This window comes from Monodon monoceros, unplaced genomic scaffold (assembly GCF_005190385.1).
Source record: "Monodon monoceros isolate NGI ecotype Baffin Bay Population unplaced genomic scaffold, NGI_Narwhal_1 Super_Scaffold_16, whole genome shotgun sequence".
NCBI classification, from domain to species: domain Eukaryota; kingdom Metazoa; phylum Chordata; class Mammalia; order Artiodactyla; family Monodontidae; genus Monodon; species Monodon monoceros.
The window spans coordinates 73,021,187-73,042,242 of NW_021703772.1; the positions used below are offsets into that span (position 1 = coordinate 73,021,187).

The 21,056-nt window shown below is 37.9% G+C and overlaps 1 protein-coding gene across 10 annotated transcripts in view; it reads left to right on the plus strand.

Moving 5' to 3' along the window:
• CCDC148 (coiled-coil domain containing 148) overlaps positions 1-21,056 on the plus strand; it is a 408,125-nt gene that overhangs the window by 268,408 nt on the left and 118,661 nt on the right. For 3 of the 10 annotated variants that reach the window (XM_029224755.1, XM_029224756.1, XM_029224760.1), the window contains one exon: positions 803-1,093. The exons of 4 other annotated variants lie outside the window; for them this stretch is intronic. In XM_029224755.1, coding sequence (XP_029080588.1) covers positions 803-949 — 147 coding nt within the window. In that variant the 3' untranslated portion in view covers positions 950-1,093. Of the gene's footprint in view, positions 1-802; positions 1,094-21,056 lie in introns of those variants that run through there. 3 more of the 10 variants (XM_029224757.1, XM_029224759.1, XM_029224758.1) reach the window with 1 other exon arrangement.

Consider the following 21,056-nt stretch of genomic DNA (forward strand, 5'->3'; position numbering starts at 1 on the left):
ATTTTTTTTACCTCTGTTAGTGTAAGAGCTCCTTGAAGGAGGGGTTGCTTTCAATGGCTTATTATCCCATCCTCTAGGGGGACTTCAAGTTCATGTAAAATGTTTCATTAGCTGAAAGCCATACGTGGCCACCTTCTTATCATTGCAAACAGTGTCTGTTGACATTAATATTCATAGAAGGAGGAATAATGTCCAATCAGCTATAAATGAAAAGGGAAATTGAACTACTCATATGTCTATACCCCTTAGAGTCAGATTGATGGAAGCATTTTCTAGTTCTGCTTGAAATAGAAATCTGGCCTTGGAAGAAAAGTTCTATTGATTTTGTTTTTCAAGTAGTGGCCATGTGTTTGAACTTAATTTACATATTTCCAAATGATGGAGAAATTAAAATGTCTGTTTAAAGACAGATTTACAAGGTTGTGGTTTAGGTTTATTTTAATCAATGGTTGTTTATATTTTATAATTACAGCTAACAATAAATAACAAATCAATGATCATACTGAAAGTAAGCTTCTTTTATCCCATCTTTTGATAATTTTAATGTTTTATTTTGACTTATCTAGTATACAATATTCTGTACATCTTATGTTGGAAAGCACTGATATACTGGAAAGTAATAATGTCAAAAGTTTGGATATTTTCAGTAAGTTCAGAATATAGTCACTGTATACACAGAATTTACTGTCATCTAGTCATCTATCCAGTAAAAATAAATTACACGGCTTGGGGAAATACAGAACTAAATGATAAAATTTACTTCAATGAAATGCTATTTATTTAAATCATTTTATTTCTACAGATAATTTCTGACCCTAGACTTCGTTTTGAGTTAGCACTTCGAGAAGCTGGACTTCATAAAACATTTTATGCCAAGGAGATATTACCAAAAATCGGTCCTCAAAAACCTCCAAGAAAGGATACAGAGTCTACTGTATTCAAAATCTAGAGTTCATCCTCAAATCATGTTATACATAAATAAGATTTTTCTTTGAATACATTTATATGGATAACAATACTACTTTCTAAAATTTTTTCAAATATCAGACATAGAAATCATAGCATCTGTTAAAAACAACTTTTTCTTTTATGATTCTTAGACTTTTATGCACTATTTCCAATATCTTTGTTATGTTTAATAGTACTAAATTCTCCAAAGACTATGGAACTTAATTATGACACATATGGGACATATATTATCATTTAGTAAATTGAATTTTGGAGGTTGCATTATGCCATAAAAAGAGCTCAAAATAACCATTTGCAAAAATTACAGTTTATGTTGCTACTACCTACTAATGTTCATTTCTGCTTGTTATTTCAGAATTTGAGTTTTTTAATTATGGAAGTTTCATTATCATTAATACTTCTATTATTTCTCGATTATTATAAGAGGAGACTCAACCTTTCTCTAAATTTAGAAGCCAATTTGGTATACCATGTTTACTGCAAACCAATCATCCAAACAACTTCATTTTGCAAATTAACCTGTAAGAATAAATTAGAAATTAGAAATAGCATTTCAAGCATAAAGATATCTGTTTTGGCTTGGAAAAATGTATTTGTATGGTTGTTTGGAAGGAATGTTTTAAAATTCAGAATGCTATCAAAATTTCCATGTTATCTATTAAATATCTAGATGATTTTATAGAAAGGAAGTGTTTCAAATAAAACTCAAGCATAATTTTTTACTATTTCTAAACAATCACACAAATACAAGTAGCTGGTGATACACAGCAGGAGGTAGTGTCACTATTTTGAGAACCATGGAGTTGATACTTGTGGTTATGATGAAAATATTAGTTGAGGTTTGGGCAGCAGCCTAGATGCTGGCTATGCCCAGACTCAGACCTTATTAATTTTCTTTGTTTTTTAAAATAGTATTAATAATAGTTATCATTCATTGAGCACAAACTGTGCTCAGTACCCTATATGTACTTTACATATAATGTCTTACTTGACCATCATAACAACCTTATGAGATGGCCATCCGCATTTTACAGATAAGGAAATAGATTCAGGAAGGTAAAATAATATGCCCTAGATCAGTTGTTTGTCAAACTGTGGGTCATTAAATCAATCTAGTGAGTCCTGACCAGTATTTTTTAAATGACACAAAATAAAATAAATCTGAAATCCATGTGTGATTTGGGTTTCATCCCCTCTCAGTTCCACAAGAATTTCTCTTGTTTGGTTACCCTCTTTCTCTCCTATGTCTTCAAGTTCTCCTTCAGCATACATATACGCTCAAATAAATTCCACTTAAAAAATCGATTTCCATTAACCCCACATTTTCCCCTAGCCACCAGGCTATTTCTCTGCTCCTCTTCTTAAGTGAACGTCTTGAAAATGTTGCCTCTAGATATTTGGTTTCTTCTCACTTTCTAGTTACGGTCACTCGTTCTGAGCTAGCTTTGCCCTCACCCTCCACTGACACTGCTCTTAGCAAGGGCACCAGTGAACTCCATACTGACAAATTTGATGACCATTTTCAGTCTTCATCTTACTGACTTCATGGCAGCCTTTAACTCTGTTGACAACCACCCCATCTTGGAACATGTTCTTCTCTTGGCTTCTATGACACCAGTCTGCTTTACCTCCTGTTTCTTTAGTCACTCCTCAATCTTCTTGGCTGACGCCCCCATCTCCATTGATCTCTAAGTGATGGAGAGTTCTGGGATTAGACCTTCTAGCTGTCTTTCTTTACTGTTGAATCGCTCAAGGGAAGATCCTTAAACACTATATTTTAGTTTTAGTTATAAAATTATGTCTGAGTGTCTTTTAATCTATAGGCCTCCCCCTCCATCCTTGTTTTTTTCCCTTGAAATGTATTTGTTTGAAAAAACAAATATATTTACATGTAGAATTTCTTATGTTGGATTTTTTTGATGGTGTCCTCCTGGTGTAGTTTAATATGTTCCTCTGTCCTGTGTTCTTTGTGTGTGCTATAAATTGGTAGTTGAACTTAGAAGCTATATTAGATTTAGGTTCTTTTTTTTTTTTTCAAGACCACTTAATTTTACTGTTGTGTTCTGCCATCTGAGCATTTTTTTTTAATGTTAGCTATTACTAATTCTTAATGCCTAGAGCCATTAATTAATTATAGATTACATGCTAGAAATTCTGTAATTCAATCATTCCTTCTTTATTAGTGGAAACCTTATATGAAGAAAAATTTCCCTCTTCCCTGTTTGGTAGAGAAGATAAGAAATGTAAGCTAAGTGTTTGAGCCTTTTTTTTCCCATTAACTTATGAGGTTTGAAAATAATGAATTGGCTTTCTAATATCATCCAAAGGTGATCAGTTTTGTTGTATCTTTATGGAGTCATAGATTTAAAGGAATTTGATGTTTCAATCTGTTGAAGTATTATCCTTATTGCTGCTCAAATTATCTCCTCCTTGCCCAAAGGAAGTCTTTTCAGTTAGGCTCATGGGTTCTTTAAAGACAACTTAATAGACTTGATAACTTCCTTGCTATTCTAGTTATCTATTGCTTTTTAACAAAACTTAGTGGTTCAAAACTACATTTTTTTTTTTTTTTTTTTTTTTTTACTATCTTTCATGGTTTCGTGGGTTGACTGGGCTTTGCTGTATGGTTCTTGCTTGGAATTTGTATTAATTTTATATCACTGTTGTAACAAATTACCACAAACTTAGTGGTTTGAACAATACAAATTTATTATTGTTCGGAAGGTTGGAAGTCTGATTTGGGTCTCACTGGGCTAAAATCAAGACGTCAACAGGGCTGCATTCCCACCTGGAGACTCTAGTGGAAAATCTGTTTCTTTGCCTTTTCCAGCTCTTAGAGGCTGCTCACATTCCTTAGCGAAAATGTTAGAAATATAATATATTACTCATTTACATTATCTCACATTTTATACACAACAAACAGTCTTAGAATAAAATACCAGTATGATAAAAACAAGAACAATAAAAAATTCTATGCACTTTCTATTCTTTTTCCTTTTGTTATAGTTGTACTTTATATTGTCAAAGATTATGTAAATATTATATTCTCTCTTAGCTCTAATTTAATCTTAGTTCTATAAGTAAATATGTATTTACTGATTGCCACCAATCTTTATATCAGTGTTTTTCTTCTCATTTTGGTTGTCTGTTTTCTAGAAAAATCTTCAGAAATTACTCATGGAAACAATATTTTCTGAATTCTTGAATGTTGATAACAGTTTGTCAGAGTTCTTTATAGTTGAAAGTCCGTTTTGCCTGAGTATCAGATACTTTATTTACATTTACTTTCCTTAGCATAAAATGTCAAAAGGCTGGTTATAATCCGATTTTAATTTCCCTGATGATCACTTGATCTTTTGCCTGATTGTACCAACGATATTTTTTTTTCTAATCACATAGTAGTTTTTTTTGAATTATATATCTGTTTATTTTTTTTTTTATTTAACATCTTTATTGGGGTATAATTGCTTTACAATGGTGTGTTAGTTTCTGCTTTATAACAAAGTGAATCACACATAGTAGTTTTATGGACTTGATTTTTTTTTTTTTTTTTTTTTTTGCTGTACGCGGGCCTCTCACTGTTGTGGCCTCTACTGTTATGGAGCACAGGCTCCGGACGCGCAGGCTCAGCGGCCATGGCTCACGGGCCCAGCCGCTCCACAGCATGTGGGATCTTCCAGGACCGGGGCACGAACCTGTGTCCCCTGCATCAGCAGGCGAACTCTCAACCACTGCGCCACCAGGGAAGCCCTATGGACTTGATCTTGATGTTGGCCATTCTGGGTCAGTATACCTTTCACAATATAAATTTAATTTTATTTCAGGATATTTTTAAAATTATAATTATTAGTATTATGCTCCCTTTTAACTTTTTCCCTAAGGACCTCTTTTATAGTATTATGCTATGTTGGATCTTCTTTGCTCGTAGTCTTTGTCACTTTCTCTTGAATCCCTTTGATCTCTTTATTTTTCCCAGGTTTTGAAAATCTTTTTGTATAGAATTTCATTCCTTTTTAAGGCTGAATAATATTCCACTGTATTTATATACCACTTTTTAAATTTTTTAATTTAATTTTATTTTTAAAATCATTTATTTATTTATTTTATTTTTGGCTGCATTGGGCCTTCATTGCTGTGCCCGGGCTTTCTCTAGTTGTGGCGAGCAGGGGCTACTCTTTGTTGCGGTGCATTTGCTTCTCATTGCGGTGGCTTCTCTTGTTGCAGAGCATGGGCTCTAGGCATGTGGGCTTCAGTAGTTGTGGCTTGTGGGCTCAGTAGTTGTGGCTTGCGGGCTCTAGAGCACAGGCTCAGTAGTTGTGGTGCATGGGCCTAGCTGCTCTGTGGCATGTGGGATCCTCCTGGACCAGGGCTCAAACCTGTGTCCCCTGCACTGTCAGGTGGACTCTTAACCACTGCGCCACCAGGGAAACCCCTATATACCACTTATTTTAGACCACGTTTTGTTCACGTCTCAGTGAACATTTGGTGTGTTTCCACCTTTTGACTATCATGAATAAGGCTTGGGGTATAATAGTTGCATAGCTTTTATTTATTTATTTTAACTACAGGCATACCTCATTTTATTGTGCTTTGCTTTATAGTGCTTCACAGATATTGTGGTTTTTACAAGCTGCAGGTTTGTGGCAGCCCTGCATCAGGCACTATTTTTACAACATTTGCCTACTTCGTGTTTCTGTTTCACATCTTGGTAATCCTTATAATATTTCAAAATTTTTTATTATTATGGTGATCTGTGTTCAGTGATCTTTGATATTACTGTTGTAATTGTGTTGGCACCATGCTCATATAATATGGCAAACTTAATTGATAAACATTGTGTGTGTTCTGACTGCTCCACCAACTTGCTGTTTCCCCATCTGTCTGCCTCTCCTTGGGCATCCCTATTCCAGGTGACACAACAATATTGAAATTAGGCCAGTTAATAACCCTTAGCCTCTAAATGTTCAAGTGAAAGAAGAGTCGCATATCTCTCACTTTAAATTAAAAACTGGAAGTGATTAAGCTTAGTGAGGAAGGCATGTCGAAAAGCCAAGATAGGCTGAAACCTAGGCCCCTTGTGCCAAACAGTTAGCCAAGTTGTGCTACATGATTCTGCATGTTCAAAATGGAGACACAGCATGATCTGAGGGTGGCATTTTCCAGCCCTCTGACATCTGAGCAGGCCCAGTTTTAGGGTCATAGTTCCATCCAGTCCCCAGCCAGCTCACACTGGGCAGGAGCTGACTTCAAGTTCCTATAAAACAACTGGGCTGTATGAAGCTAAGAAGGTATGCAGCTTAAGCAAGGAAAAGAGAAAGAAAGAAAAAAAATACTAAAGTGAACTCAATCAATGAAGACAGTTTAAAAGCAAAGGGGTTTTAACAAGGTGATCCCTTATCTGTTCTTCTGTAAGACAAATTCAAGAATTTCTGTAGTTATCAGCTTCTGTTAATTCTGTGAGGCACAGTTTCAGTGGCTACACTAAATAAGAGATTTTCAGTGTAGGTGAAATAGCCTTCTATTAGAAGAATATGCCTTCTAAGACTTTCATAGCTAGAGAGGACAAGTCAATACCTGGCTGACTCTCGTTAGGGGCTAATGCTGCTGGTGACTTTAAGTTGAAGCCAGTGCTCATTTACCATTTTGAAAATTCTAGGACCCTTGGGTTATGCTCAGTCTACTCTGTCTGTACTCTATAAATGGAACAGCAAAGCCTGGACAAACAGCACACCTGTTTACAACATGGTTTACTGAATATTGAAGCCCACTGGTGAGACTTACTGCTTAGGAAAAAAATGATTGCTTTCAAAATATTTCTGCTCATTGACAATGTCCCTGGGCACTTAAGAGTTCTGATGCAGATGTACGATGAGATTCATGTTGTTTTCACGCCTGCTAACACAACATCCATTTTGCAACTCATGGATTTTGTAAGCCTATAGCTGCCATCGATAGTGATTCCTCTGATGGATCTGGACAAAGTAAATTGAAAATCTTCTGGAAAGGATTCACCATTCTAGATGCCGTGAAGAACATTTGTGATTCATGGGAAGGAGTAGGGTTAGGAGTTTGGAAGAAGTTGATTCCAGCCTACATCGATGACTTTGAGGGGTTTAAGACTTCAGTGGAGTAAGTAACTGCAGATGTGGTGGAAGTTGCAAGAAGACTAGAATTAGAAGTCGTACCTAAAGATGTATCTGAATCGCTGATAAAACTAACAGATGGAGAGTTGCTTGTTATGGATGAGCAAAGAAAGGGATTTCTTGAGATCGAATCTACTACTGGTAAAGATGCTATGAAGATTGTTGAAATGACGACGAAAGGATTTAGAATATTACATAAACTTAGTTAATGAAGCAGCAGCTGGGTTTGAGCAGATTGACTCCCACTTTGAAAGAAGTTGTACTGTGAGTAAAATGCTATCAAACATCATTGCAGACTACAGAGAAATCTTTTGTGAAAGGAAGAGTTCAGTGATACAGCAAACGTCATTGTTGTCCTATTTTAAGAAATTGCCACAGTCACCCCAACCTTCAGCAACCACCACCCTGCTCAGTCATCAGCCATCATCATCGAGGCAAGACCCTCCACCAGCAAAAAGATTATGATTCGCTGAAGGCTCAGATGATGGTTAGCATGTTTTAGCAATGAAGTATTTTATAATTAAGGTACAAACATGTTTTGAACATAATGCTCTTGCATGCATAATAGACTGACTACTACAGTATAGTATAAACATAACTTTTATATACACTGGGAAACCAAAAATTTCGTGTTACTTTATTGCAATAGGTGCTTTATTGCGGTGTTCTGGAACCAAGCCTCCAATATCTCCAAGGTATGCCTGCATGTCGTATTTTTTCCAGCTAGCTCTGCCAGTGTGTCATCGTCATCATCATCATCTCCTCCTCCTCCTCTTCTCCCTCCTCCTTCTTCTTTTTAAAATTGAGGTATAATTGACATATAACATTAAATTAATTTCAGGTGTACAACGTGTTTTAATATTTGTATATATTATGAAATGATCACCGCAATAAGTCTAGTCAACATCTATTACCATACTTTTAGTATCTCGCTCTCAGAATAGGTGATGCAAGCAAAGGTGCATGGGACTAGCAGAGCTGCAGTGGGTCTTCAGGGAAGCAGTCTCCTAGTGAGGGTTGAGCATCTTCTCTGGCCCTCCCAGAAATTCTAGGAACTACCTAACACCCTTTAATAAATTGCTTTCCTATTTCAACTAGCTTAAGTGGGTTTTGCTGTTTGCTACTATGGATGCACTGATACACTGTTCTTTTTTCAGTTCCTCTAATGTACCAACCACAAAATTTCCTCTTTTTTCAGTCTCATGCCCTCTGTAGATAATCCCTCCATCTCAGTAGTCTGTCCTCCCAATTATCGTTTTCTCTTTCTCCAAAAAGTAGGATAAAAAGAACATTTACATGGTGTTTTTGGTTTTTTTTTTGAATGTCACATTAGTTGCTGACTGCTGTTTTCCAAAGCATTGTTTTCTACTCTATGAAAGGGCCTACTGAAAATTACTTTCTTCTTAAAAAGTTTAGCCCATTTTCTCATACCCAAAGTCCTATGTAGTATTTTTATTTTTAAAAATCATGAAGAGGGTGAGGCTTCCTACATCTGGCATATATTTAGTTATTCTTTATGGGGACTGCATTTTCTTGGGTTTTATTTTGCCCCCATTAACACAGCTTCATCATCTCCTTAGCTATGCTAGATTTTAAGTGTAGGACACAGAGGTAAAATATTGTCATTCTGAAGGTAAAAGACATTTTTAAGGAAACCTGGGAAAATTGGAGACCTTTTAAGACCAAGACTTTACCTAGAGAGGTTATGAGGAAAATCTAAGATACAGACTTTTAAAGATCTCAGTCAAATCCCAGAAATGATGAAGTTTGATCTAAGGAGAAAAAAAAGGTCTGAGAATTCTACTGTTTCTGACATCTGATCGAGTTGTTTTGGAAAAATGGTTGTATGATGGCTAATACATTTGAGGATGAACACTTGATAGATTACTGATGAGTGCTGGAGAGGTCCTGAGTGGGAAACTTTTCAGGAACTTAAACATTGAACATTTTGAAACACTGAGTATTTCACTTTGAGACTCAGTGTGGGACTGGATTATAATAATAGAATTCACAAACTCCATGACCCCTTATGGAATCAAGTCTCAATCATTAGGGAGGAGTGTGGCATCAAATCTGTCCTGTTCATATTTTAAAAATCTCTAGGAAGATGTTTTCCAACCCCTGCAGTAATTCTTTTTTTATTCTAACGAGTGACTGTGTTCTTGTTCTTTGCTACCTTCCATAGTATTTGAGTCTGTTTTTTTACTGCTTAACCTGACTCAGGTTTGTTTATTTAAATTATTTAAATTCATGTTTCTAATGTCAATGTAGGCCTTACTAATATTACCAAATACCTTTTTTAAAAATTTTTGTCCCTTAGAGAATTTGTTATTTTATATGTGGGAATGTAATTTTGGGGAAAGAGTAGTTGCATTATTTTCCTTCTACTTTGCACGTCTTCCTGGACATGTCAATATTACTTAGCACCACATATGCTTAATACTCCTAATATTTATAAACAATTCCAAAAACAATTTGCTTGCATTTCCTTACATTTTATAAATATTGTATTAATCTGAAATAATTACCTTCACATATATTTAAAACAAATGCTGCAAAAAAAATTGTCCTGTTACTATTGACATTATAAGCTTAGTGTGGGAAGATTATTAAAGGTAATATTTATTTTTAAACTTACTAAAATGAAATAAAACTTTACTTGGAAGTAAAAATAATTCACTTGCTAAAGAAAATCCAGCACAATGCAACTTGAAGTCCATGTGGATTGTGACTCTATTATCTGGAAAGAAAAGATCCAGATAATGTGAAGAAAATATTTTCTCATCCATGTTTCATATCAATATAACATTGTTACTTAAAATTGACTTAAAAGACCAGCAGAAGCCTCAGAGCTTCTTTATTTTTATGTTTCTAGACAATCTGCTTTTTTACCCTACTTCCTCTGTCCAAATCTATGGCTTAATTCAATTCAACAAATATTTACTGAAATTATGGCTTAAGAGAAAACAGAGTCTCTGCAACCATTAAAAAGAATGAGGATTGTGGTGATGGTTACACAATTCTATGAATATTCTAAAAACCATTGAATTATACACCTTAACTGGGTGAATTATATGGTGTGTGGATTATATCTCAGTAAAGCTGTTACAAAAATAAAAAAGCAAGGAGAGTTACATGGACTAATATGAAAAGAAAACCAAGATATATTATATAGGTGAGGCATGGGGAGCAACAACAGAAAAATACATATAGAATGATCTCATTTATGTAAAAAGAATAATGCACATTTCTGGAAGGATATATAAGAAACTATCAGCAACTGTTGCTTTTGAGTAATTGGAATAGGAAATTTTGATGGAGTGGTGGCCAGGGAAGTTTTGCTTTTTTCTTTATACGCTTTTTACACTGTTTTAATGTTTACCATGAGCCTGTATTACTTTTATAATAATGGTGTTTAAAGCTGGATTATTTTATAGGGTGCTATGTATCAGATGCTGGGGAATGTAGGAGTTCTAGAACCTGCATAAACCATTCACTGTGATGGGCAACATCTAGCAGGGCTTCCAGGTGAATAGGGGTCAGTCAATAAATGCTTGTTGACTCAGTGAATGGATGGATTGAACTATATGATTTTGCCTTTATATGGGATATTCAACCAAGGAATAGTTATCTGTAGCTTCTCTGGATAGGATAAATATACATGGTAGAAAGACAAAGTTCAAAACCCCTTGTCTTCCTAAAGCATGCTCAGAATTTGACTGGGGAGATAAAACATCTCACATATTTAGGAAAAAATACAAGTAAAAGGCAGTAGATATGAGAGAACTACAGAGCAAGACACGTCGTATCCCGCTTGCTTCCCTAATGTCTGTGGTCCAACTCCTCAGCTTCTTGGGACATTGGAACAACTTATGTCCTCTCCATTCCTTCTCTGCTCTCCTTTTCCACCTTATGCACAGAGATAAGAAAGAGCTAAGAAGTGAAAGGAACAGAAAAGGTAGACAGGGTTGGATGGGTCCAAAGGACTGTGTCAAGGAGGAGAAAGAGTTTTACAGTAGACTTATGGCCTAGCATATAAGTTAAAACATGAAGTTGGGACGCCATTGCAAAGGACTTCTGTGGAGACCATGACCAAGACCACCCTCAGAAAACCTCTGAGGGGAAATGGAAAATCTCCTAGTCCTCTACACACATGTAGATAAAGGAAACTGTATAACCTGTGGTGCAGGCACAGAACAAACGATTGTAGAATATTATGCAACCAGAATATTGAGACCCAGAACTCAAACATTAGGCATGGATAATTACTCAAAGTGTCATGGTTTGTTGAGTGGCTTTACAAGGTAGCAGAAGTTGATATTGGGACCCTTCCAGTACGGAAGAAAATAAATTTCTGTGAGTCCTTTTGTTCAGACCTGGCAGAATTTTCACTCCTGCAGGCTGCTGACCATCATCCCCTCCTTGGTCTGTCCCCATGACAAAGGAAATGATGCACCATTCGGATATTTCCTTTGTGCTGTTTGTGTACCCACTGAGGCTTGATAAAGCTAGAAATTGGTACCTATTGGTATCTGCGAGTTTCACTTCTGTCATCCTCCAACCTAAGCCCATCCTTCTCTGACACAGGCCTATGGACCCTTGAATAACAGCCTAAGGTGTTTGAGCTTTATCATGTTGACAGTATAAATAGTTCATGCTTTATTGGATACAGAAACAAAGACAGTGCTTTTGGAAGGTTAATATGAGATCAGGGTACACGTTGGATGGAAGCAGAAAGAAGACTAAGATTGGGGGAACTCTTTATGGTTAGTTAGAATAAATCAGGTGTGAGATGATGTGAAAGTGGGCATCAGTGGAGTCTGTGATTCTTATCACTTCAGGAGAAAAACTCAGCTCTGAATTCATTAATTCCTTTCCCTCTTGCAAAGTTCCTTTAGATGGGTAGGGGAACAGATTTAATGCAAATTAAAATATGCATAACACTCCTGAGCACCAAGGTGTGATAACTGCGCTGGCTCTAGATTTTCTTTTCCTCTTGTCCAAACCAGGTATTTCTGAATCTCAAACAGTACACTTACTGCTCTTCCAGAATCTGTGATCAATCCTGATCCCAAGCACAGGTGATAAGGAAGCCCCCCTCACTCCGCATCAAGCCCTTGAGGCTGCTTCTGTGGCCCACTTGTCGCTCCAGCACCCAGGGCCTGGTCTCTTGCACCTGTCATCTTGTCTGTGGCTACTTCCCTGTGCTTCCTTGGTGATGGTTTTTCTGCCTATAGTACTATAGGACCTAGAGGTGGTGTTCTCTGACCAAAACCTGCAGCTGCTCTGATCCCTGCCTTCACACATCTCCTGTTACTAACCAGCTGCCTGGAGTTATGCCCCGTCCCATCCCAGCTTGAATCTCTCTTACTCTCTGTTCATTTCAGTTATTGGTTCTTCTGCCTTATCTGTCCTTCATTTTGAATGTGCCATACTCTCCATACTCATTTCCACATGCCAACTCTGCTAGCTGGCACCAAAGACCACACCCAGTGAGCCAGCTTCCCAGTTGTCAGGCCTGTCTGTAGTTCCTTCCCTCCACGTTGAATCTGGGTGGCATTGTGGCTTCTATAATATAACGAACAGAAGTGATGGCTGTGCCAGTTCTGGCCTAACCATTAGAAAAGGCTTGGCATCTTCTGCTTCTGTGTTCTCAGAAGCCAAGTTGCCTGTGAGAAGTCTGACTACCCTGATGAAAGATAGGCCACATGGAGAGCCCTGGAGGATGAGGAGCTCTGTAAAGAGACATGCTATGTGGTGGAGCACTAAAACACCAGATACAGGAGGGAAGAAGTCATCTGGAACATTCCACTACAGTCAAGCCTCCAAATGACTCCAGCCCCAGCTGCCATATGACTACAACCATATGAGAGACCCCCAGTGAGACCAGCAGAAAACCACCCATCTAAGCCCAGTTAACCCACGGAATTATGAGAAAGACAGTAAGTTTGTTGTGTAGAAGCAGATATCTGAATCAAAACCTTCAAGCAAGAGATCCTTGACTATATCCAGTCCTTTGCCTGAACTTCTAATAGTAGTTGGGTTGGCCAAAAAGTTTGTTTAGGTTTTTGTAACATCTTACGGAAAAACCCGAACAAACTTTTTGACCAACCCAATAGTAGTCAACAATTTTTTTTTAAATGTATAACTGAGTCACCTTACTGTACAGCAGATATCAACACAACACTGTACAACAACTGTACTTCAACAGCAACAAAAAAACCCTAAAAAAAACCCCTGTAACTATACATCTCAACCCTAGGTATATATGTACATGTACCGGCAAATAAATGAGAAATAGGCTAGATATTAACAATTGTTGTTTTGGGGTAGTAGAACTCTGGGTGACTTTTTTTTCCTTCATCTATTTGTCTAACTGGCCCAAGTTTTCTTTAGTGAGGAAATCTGTATAATGAAGGTATGGAATTTTAAATTATGTCACAATTGGGAGTAATTTAAGCAAAACTTGCCTAAGCGTACAGAGTGTGGTGGACTAGAAAATCTTTCAAAGTTCAGGTTGCTGTAAAAGGATTGGTTCTAGAAGTTGGCATTAGATGGGTGGGTTAGCTCAGGAAGAAAGCATAAGAAGGGGATATGATGGTTGCACACAACCCTTACTGTCATTCAGTGGGTGGTATTTCCAGGTGTCATGTTGACCACAATCCCACGAGAGCTGGGGAACCCCGGTCTTCTTTTCTGCTCAGGGTTAAACATGCCGAGAGAGGGTGGTTCACACAAGTCACCCACAGAACACACCTGTGACTCTCACAGCTGAATCCAAGTTTTCCTTTTCACCTTTCTGCCCACTTGGCTGGAGCCAGAGGGAAGGGAGGAGGAGGAACACAGGACACGGTCTGTGCTCTACAGCTGATCCACATCCCCTGATCATGCCTTCTGACAGCACACAAACGTCCTCACAGTAAACCTCTGGCAACTGATGATATTTCTTTTCCAAATAAGCTCATTGTTCATGGAAGAGACAGGCTTAAACTTGGGAACAATTATCATCTGTATAGCTCAGTATCATCTTTAACCCAAACTGAGAACTTCCGTGTTGGAATATGCAATGGAACACAGGATATCATCTCTGCTCTCATGGAATTCACAGTTTAGCTGCACTGCTGAGATATTTACATATGAAGAAATTACAATATAGGAAGATTATAGATACTAATTTTTTAATAGATCTTTATCGGAGTATAATTACTTCACAATACTGTGCTAGTCTCTGTTGCACAACAAAGCGAATCAGCCATATGCACACACATGTCCTCATATCCCCTCCCTCTTGAGCCTCCCTCCCACCTTCCCTATCCCACCCCTCTAGGTCATCGCAAATCACTGAGCTGATTTCCCTGTGCTAGCTGTTGGTTCCCACCAGCCAACTATTTTACATTGTCTAGTTTCCCCAGCACCACTTATCGAAGAGGCTGTCTTTTCTCCATTGTATGTTCTTGCCTCCTTTCTCGGAAATTAGGTGCCCATATGTGCGTGGGTTTATTTCTGGGCATTCTATCTTGTACCGTTGATCTATATTTCTGTTTTTGTGCCAGTACCATACTGTCTTTTTTTTTTTTTTAACATCTTTATTGGAGTATAATTGCTTTACAGTGGTGTGTTAGTTTCTGCTTTATAACCAAGTGAATCAGTTATACATATACATATATCCCCATATCTCTTCCCCCTTCCGTCTCCCTCCCTCCCACCCTCCCCATCCCACCCCTCTAGGTGGTCACAAAGCACCGAGCTGATCTCCCTGTGCTATGTGGCTGCTTCCCACTAGCTATCAGTTTTACATTTGGTAGTATATATATGTCCATGCCACTCTCTCACTTACTCCCAGCTTACCCTTCCCCCTCCCCATGTCCTCAAGTCCATTCTCTAGTAGATCTGCGTCTTTATTCCCATCCTGCCCCTAGGTTCTTCATGACCACTTTTTTTTTTTTTAGATTCCATATATATGTGTTAGCATACGGTATTTGTTTTTCTCTTTCTGACTTAACTTCACTCTGTATGGCAGACTCTAGGTCCGTCCACCTCACTACAAATAACTCAGTTTCGTTCCTTTTTATGACTAATATTCCATTGTATATATGTGCCACATCTCCTTTTTCCATTCATCTGTCGATGGACACTAAGGTTGCTTCCATGTCCTGGCTATTGTAAATAGTGCTGCAGTGAACATTGTGGTACCTGACCCTTGTTGAATTATGGTTTTCTCAGGGTATATGCCCAGTAGTGGGATTGCTGGGTCATACGGTAGTTCTATTTGTAGTTTTTTAAGGAACCTCCATACTGTTCTCCATAGTGGCTGTATCAATTTACATTCCCACCAACAGTGCAAGAAGGTTCCCTTTTCTCAACACCCTCTCTCCAGCATCTATTGTTTGTAGATTTTTTGTTGATGGCCATTCTGACTGGTGTGAGATAATATCTCATTGTAGTTTTGATTTGCATTTCTCTAATGATTAATGATGTTGAGCATTCTTTCATGTGTTTGTTGGCAATCTGTATATCTTCTTTGGAGAAATGTCTGTTTAGGTCTTCTGCCCATTTTTGGATTGGTTTGGTTGTTTTTTTGATATTGAGCTGCATGAGCTGCTTGTAAATTTTGGAGATTAATCCTTTGTCAGTTGCTTCATTTGCAAATATTTTCTCCCATTCTGAGGGTTGTCTTTTTGTCTTATTTATGTTTTCCTTTGCTGTGCAAAAGCTTTTACGTTTCATTAAGTCCCATTTGTTTATTTTTGTATTTATTTCCATTTCTCTAGGAGGTGGGTCAAAAAGGATCTTGCTGTGATTTATGTCATAGAGTGTTTTTCCTATGTTTTCCTCTAAGAGTTTGATAATGTCTGGCCTTAAATTTAGGTCTTTAATCCATTTTGAGTTTATTTTTGTGTGTGGTGTTAGGGAGTATTCTAATTTCATTCTTTTACATGTAGCTGTCCAGTTTTCCCAGCATCACTTATTGAAGAGGCTGTCTTTTCTCCATTGTATATCCTTGCCTCCTTTGTCATTGATTAGTTGACCATATGTGTGTGGGTTTATCTCTGGGCTTTCTATCCTGTTCCATTGATCTATATTTCTGTTTTTGTGCCAGTACCATACTGTCTTGATTACTGTAGGTTTGTGGTATCGTTTTGAAGTCAGGGAGCCTGATTCCTCCAACTCCATTTTTCTTTCTCAAGATGGCTTTGGCTATTTGGGGTCTTTTGTGTTTCCATACGAATTGTAAAGTTTTTTGTTCTAGTACTGTGAAGAATGCCATTGGTAGTTTGATAGGGATTTCATTGAATCTGTAGATTTCTCTGGTAGTAGAGTCATTTTCACAATATTGATTCTTTCAATCCAAGAACATGGTATATTTCTCCATCTGTTTATGTCATCTTTGATTTCTTTCATCAGTGTTTTATAGTTTTCTGAGTACAAGTCTTTCGTCTCCTTAGGCAGGTTTATTCCTAGGTATTTTATTCTATTTGTTGCAATGGTAAATGGGAGTGTTTCCTTAATTTCTCTTTCTGATTTTTCATTGTTGGTATAGGAATGCCAGAGATTTCTGTGCATTAATTCTGTATCCTGCAAGCTTACCACATTCACTGATTAGTTCTAGTAGTTTTCTGGTGGCATCTTTAGGATTTTCTATTTATGGTATCATGTCATTGGCAAATAGTGACAGTGTTACTTCTTCTTCTCCAATTTGTACTCCTTTTATTTCTTTTTCTTCTCTGATTGCCGTGGCTAGGACTTCCATAAGAATGACGAGAGGGGACATCCATGTCTTGTTCCTGATCTTAGTGGAAATGCTTTCAGTTTTTCACCATTGAGTATGATGCTTGCTGTGAGTTTGTCATATATGGCCTTTATTATGTATTATGAGGTAGGTTCCCTCTGTGCCCATTTTCTGGAGAGTTTTTATCATAAATGGGTGTTGAATTTTGTCAAAAAGCTTTCTCTGCATCTATTGAGATGATCGTATGGTTTTTATTCCTTAATTTGTTAATGTGGTGTATCACATTGATTGATTTGCATGTATTGAAGAATCTTTGCATCCCGGGAATAAATTCCACTTAATCGTGGTGTATGGTCCTTTTAATGTGCTGTTGGATTCTGTTTGCTAGTATTTTGTTCAGGATTTTTGTATCTATGTTCATCAGTGATATTGGTCTATAATTTTCTTTTTTGGTGATATCTTTTTCTGGTTTTGGTATAAGGTGATGGCAGCTTCATAGAATGAGTTTGGGAGTGTTTCTCCCTCTGCAATTTTTTGGAAGAGTTTGAGAATTTTCAGTGTTAGCTCTTCTCTGAATGTTTGATGGAATTCGCCTGTGAAGCCATCTGGTCCTGAACTTTTGTTTGCTGGAGGATTTTAAATTACGGTTTCCATTTCATTACTTGTGATAGATCTGTTTATATTTTCTAATTCTTCCTGGTTCAGTCTTGGAAAGGTGTACCTTTCCAAGAATTTATCCATTTCTTCATGGTTGTCCATTTTATTGGCACATAGCTGTTTGTAGTAGTCTCTTATAATCCATTGTATTTTATTGATTTGCATCCTCTCCCTTTTTTTCTTGATGAGTCTGGCTAAGGGTTTATCAATTTTCTTTATCTCCTCAAAGAACTAGCTTTTAATTTTATTGATCTTTGCTATTGTTTTCTTCGTTTCTATTTCATTTATTTCTGCTTTCATCTTTATGATTTCTTTCCTTCTACTGACCTTGGGTTTTCTTTGTTCTTCTTTCTCTAGTTGTTTAAGTGTAGGGTTAGATTGTTTATTTGCGATTTTTCTTGTTTCTTGAGGTTTGACTATATTGCTATAAACTTTCCTCTTAGGACTGCTTTTGCTGTGTCCCATAGGTTTTCGGTCGTCATGTTTTCATTGTCATTTGTTTCTATGCATTTTTTAAATTTCTTCTTTGATTTCTTCAGTGATCTCTTGGTTATTTAGTAGCGCACTGTTTAGCCTTCATGTATTTGTGTTTTTTACAGTTTTTTTCCTGTAACTGATTTCCAATCTCATAGTGTTGTGGTCAGAAAAGATGCTTTATACGATTTCAGTTTTCTTAAATTTTCCGAGGCTTGATTTGTGATCCAAGATGTGATCTATCCTGAAGAATGTTGCATGTGCACTTGAGAAGAAAGTGTGTTCTGCTACTTTTGGGTGGAATGTTCTATAAATATCCATGAGATCTTTCTGGTCTGTTGTGTCATTTAAAGCTTGTGTTTCCTTATTTATTTTCTGTTCGGATGATCTGTCCACTGGTGTAAGTAGGGTATTAAAGTCCCCTACTATTATTGTGTTACTGTCAACTTCTCCTTTCATTGTTGTTAGCATTTGCCTTATGTATTGAGTTGCTCCTATGTGAGGTGCATAAACATCTATAATTGTTATAACTTCTTCTTGGATTGATCCTTTGATGATTATGTAGTGTCCCTCCTTATCTCCTGTAACAGTCTTTATTTTAAAGTCTATTTTATCTGATACAAGTATTGCTACTCTGGCTTTCTTTTGATTTCCATTTGCATTAAATATCTTTTTCCATCCCTTCACTTTCAGTCTGTATGTGTCCCTAGGTCTGAAGTGGGTCTCTTGTAGACAGCATATATATGGGTCTTGTTTTTGTATCTGTTCAGCCAGTCTGTTTCTTTTGGTTGGGGCATTTAATCCATTTACATTTAAGGTGATTATCGATATGTATGTTCCTATTACCATTTTCTTAATTCTTTTGGGTTTGTTTTTGTGGGTCATTTTCTTCTCTTGTGTTTCCTGCTTAAAGAACTTTCTTTAGCATTTGTAGTAAAGCTGGTTTGGTGGTGCTGAATTCTCTTAGCTTCTGCTTGTCTGAAAAGCTTTTGACTTCATCGTATCTGAATGAGATCCTTGCTGAGTAGAGTAATCTTGGTTGTAGGTTTTTCTCTTTCATCAGTTTAAGTATATCCTGTCACTCCCTTCTTTTTTTTTTTAATTTATTTTATTTTATTTTTTAAATTATTTTTGGCTTTGTTGCTGCACGCGGGCTTTCTCTAGTTGCCGTGAGTGGGGTCTCCTCTTCATTCTGGTGTGCAGGCTTCTCATTGTGGTGGCTTCTCTTAACGTGGAGCACGGACTCTAGGTGCGCAGGTTTCATTAGCTGTGGCTCATGGGCTCTAGAGTGCAGGCTCAGCAGTTGTGGTGCACGGGCCTAGCTGCTCCACAGCACGTGGGATCTTCCTGGACCAGGGCTCAAACCCACGTCCCCTGCATTGGCAGGTGGAATCTCAACCATTGTGCCACCAGGGAAGCCCCACCACTCCCTTCTTGCCTGCAGAGTTTCCACTGAAAAATCAGCTGATGACCTTATGGGGATTCCGTTGTATATTATTTTTTGTTTTTCCCTTGCTGCTTTTAATATTTTTGCTTTGAACTTAATTTTTGTTAGTTTGATTTACCCTGTATGGGACTCTCTGTGCTTCCTGGACTTGAGTGACTGTTTCTTTTCCCATGTTAGGGAAGTTTTCAACTATAATCTCTTCAAATATTTTCTCGGACCCTCTCTTTTTCTCTTCTTCTTCTGGGACCCCTATAATTCGAATGTTGCTGCGTTTAGTGTTTTCCCAGAGGTTCTTGAGATTGTCTTCAATTCTTTTCATTCTTTTCTCTTTATTCTGCTCCTCGGCAGTTATTTCCACCATTTTGTCTTCCAGCTCACTTATTCCTTCTTCTGCCACAGTTATCCTGTTACTGATTCCATCTAGTGTATTTTTCATTTCAGTTATTTTATTGTTCATCTCCGTTTATTTGTTCTTTCGTTCTTCTAGATCTTTGTTAAACATTTCTTGTATTTTCTCAATCACTGCCTCCATCCTATTTCTGAGATTCTGGATCTTGACTATTTTTACTATCATTTTAGTATCATTACTATCATTACTCTGAATTTTTTCAGGTAGATTGCCTATTTCCTCTTCATTTATTTAGTCTTGTAGGTTTTTACCTTGCTCCTTCATCTGTGACATATTTTTTTGCCATCTCATTTTTTTTTTTTTTTTAATGAGTCAGGATTGTATAAGACAGGATTTAATAAGACAGGATTGTGTTCCTGTCTTACTGGTTCTTTGGCCTGAGGCTTCCAGTACTGGGGTTTGTAGCTATTGAGTAGAACTGGGTCTTGGTGCTGAGATGAGGAACTCCGTGAGACCTCACTTTGATGAATATTCCCTAGGGTCTGAGGTTCTCTGTTAGTCCAGAGGTTCGGACACAGAGCTCCCACTGCAGGAGCTTCATCCCGCCCCTGGGCTCATGATCCAAGATCCCGCAAGCTGTCTGAGGTGACAAAAAATATATAAAATAAAGGAAAAAATAAAATTAGACTAGGAAACTAACAGATTTGTTAGAAAGAATATAAAAATATAGATGAATCAACAACTGGAAGGTACATCAGTACCACAGTAGTAAGAAAGAGGAAGAGGGAAAAGAAAAAAAAAAGGAGGGGGGAAAGACCTTGGTTGTGGAGAGCGGGGCCTAAGCAAGGGTGAGGTTTGGGTGGTGGTCGGGGCCAATGCTCAGGACCCACAGGGCTGGAAAAGGCCCTGGGGGCTGTGGAGGGTGGGACTTAGGCTCGAGGGACAAAAGGGGCCCAGTCGTGCCCCCCACCCCTGGTCTCAGAGGGCAGGGGACCTCACCTGGGAGCCCAGCAGGCTTCCTGGGCTCAAGTAGGCAGGGCAAATGCCCTCCTCTCCTCTCCTGCTCCTCCAGTCTGAGAGGGCCCCTCTCGCCTGCCTCTCCTGATCTCCCTGGCCTCCCTCCTATGCCCTCAAGAACCCACACAGCCTGGATGGGGCTTTGGAGGGGGTTTACCAGCCTGGGAGCTCAGCAGGCTCCCTGGCCCTAGTGGGCCAGGCGATCACCCTCTGCTCCTCTCCCGCTCTTCCCAGAGAGTTCCTCCTGCCTGCCTCTTCTGATCTCCCCAG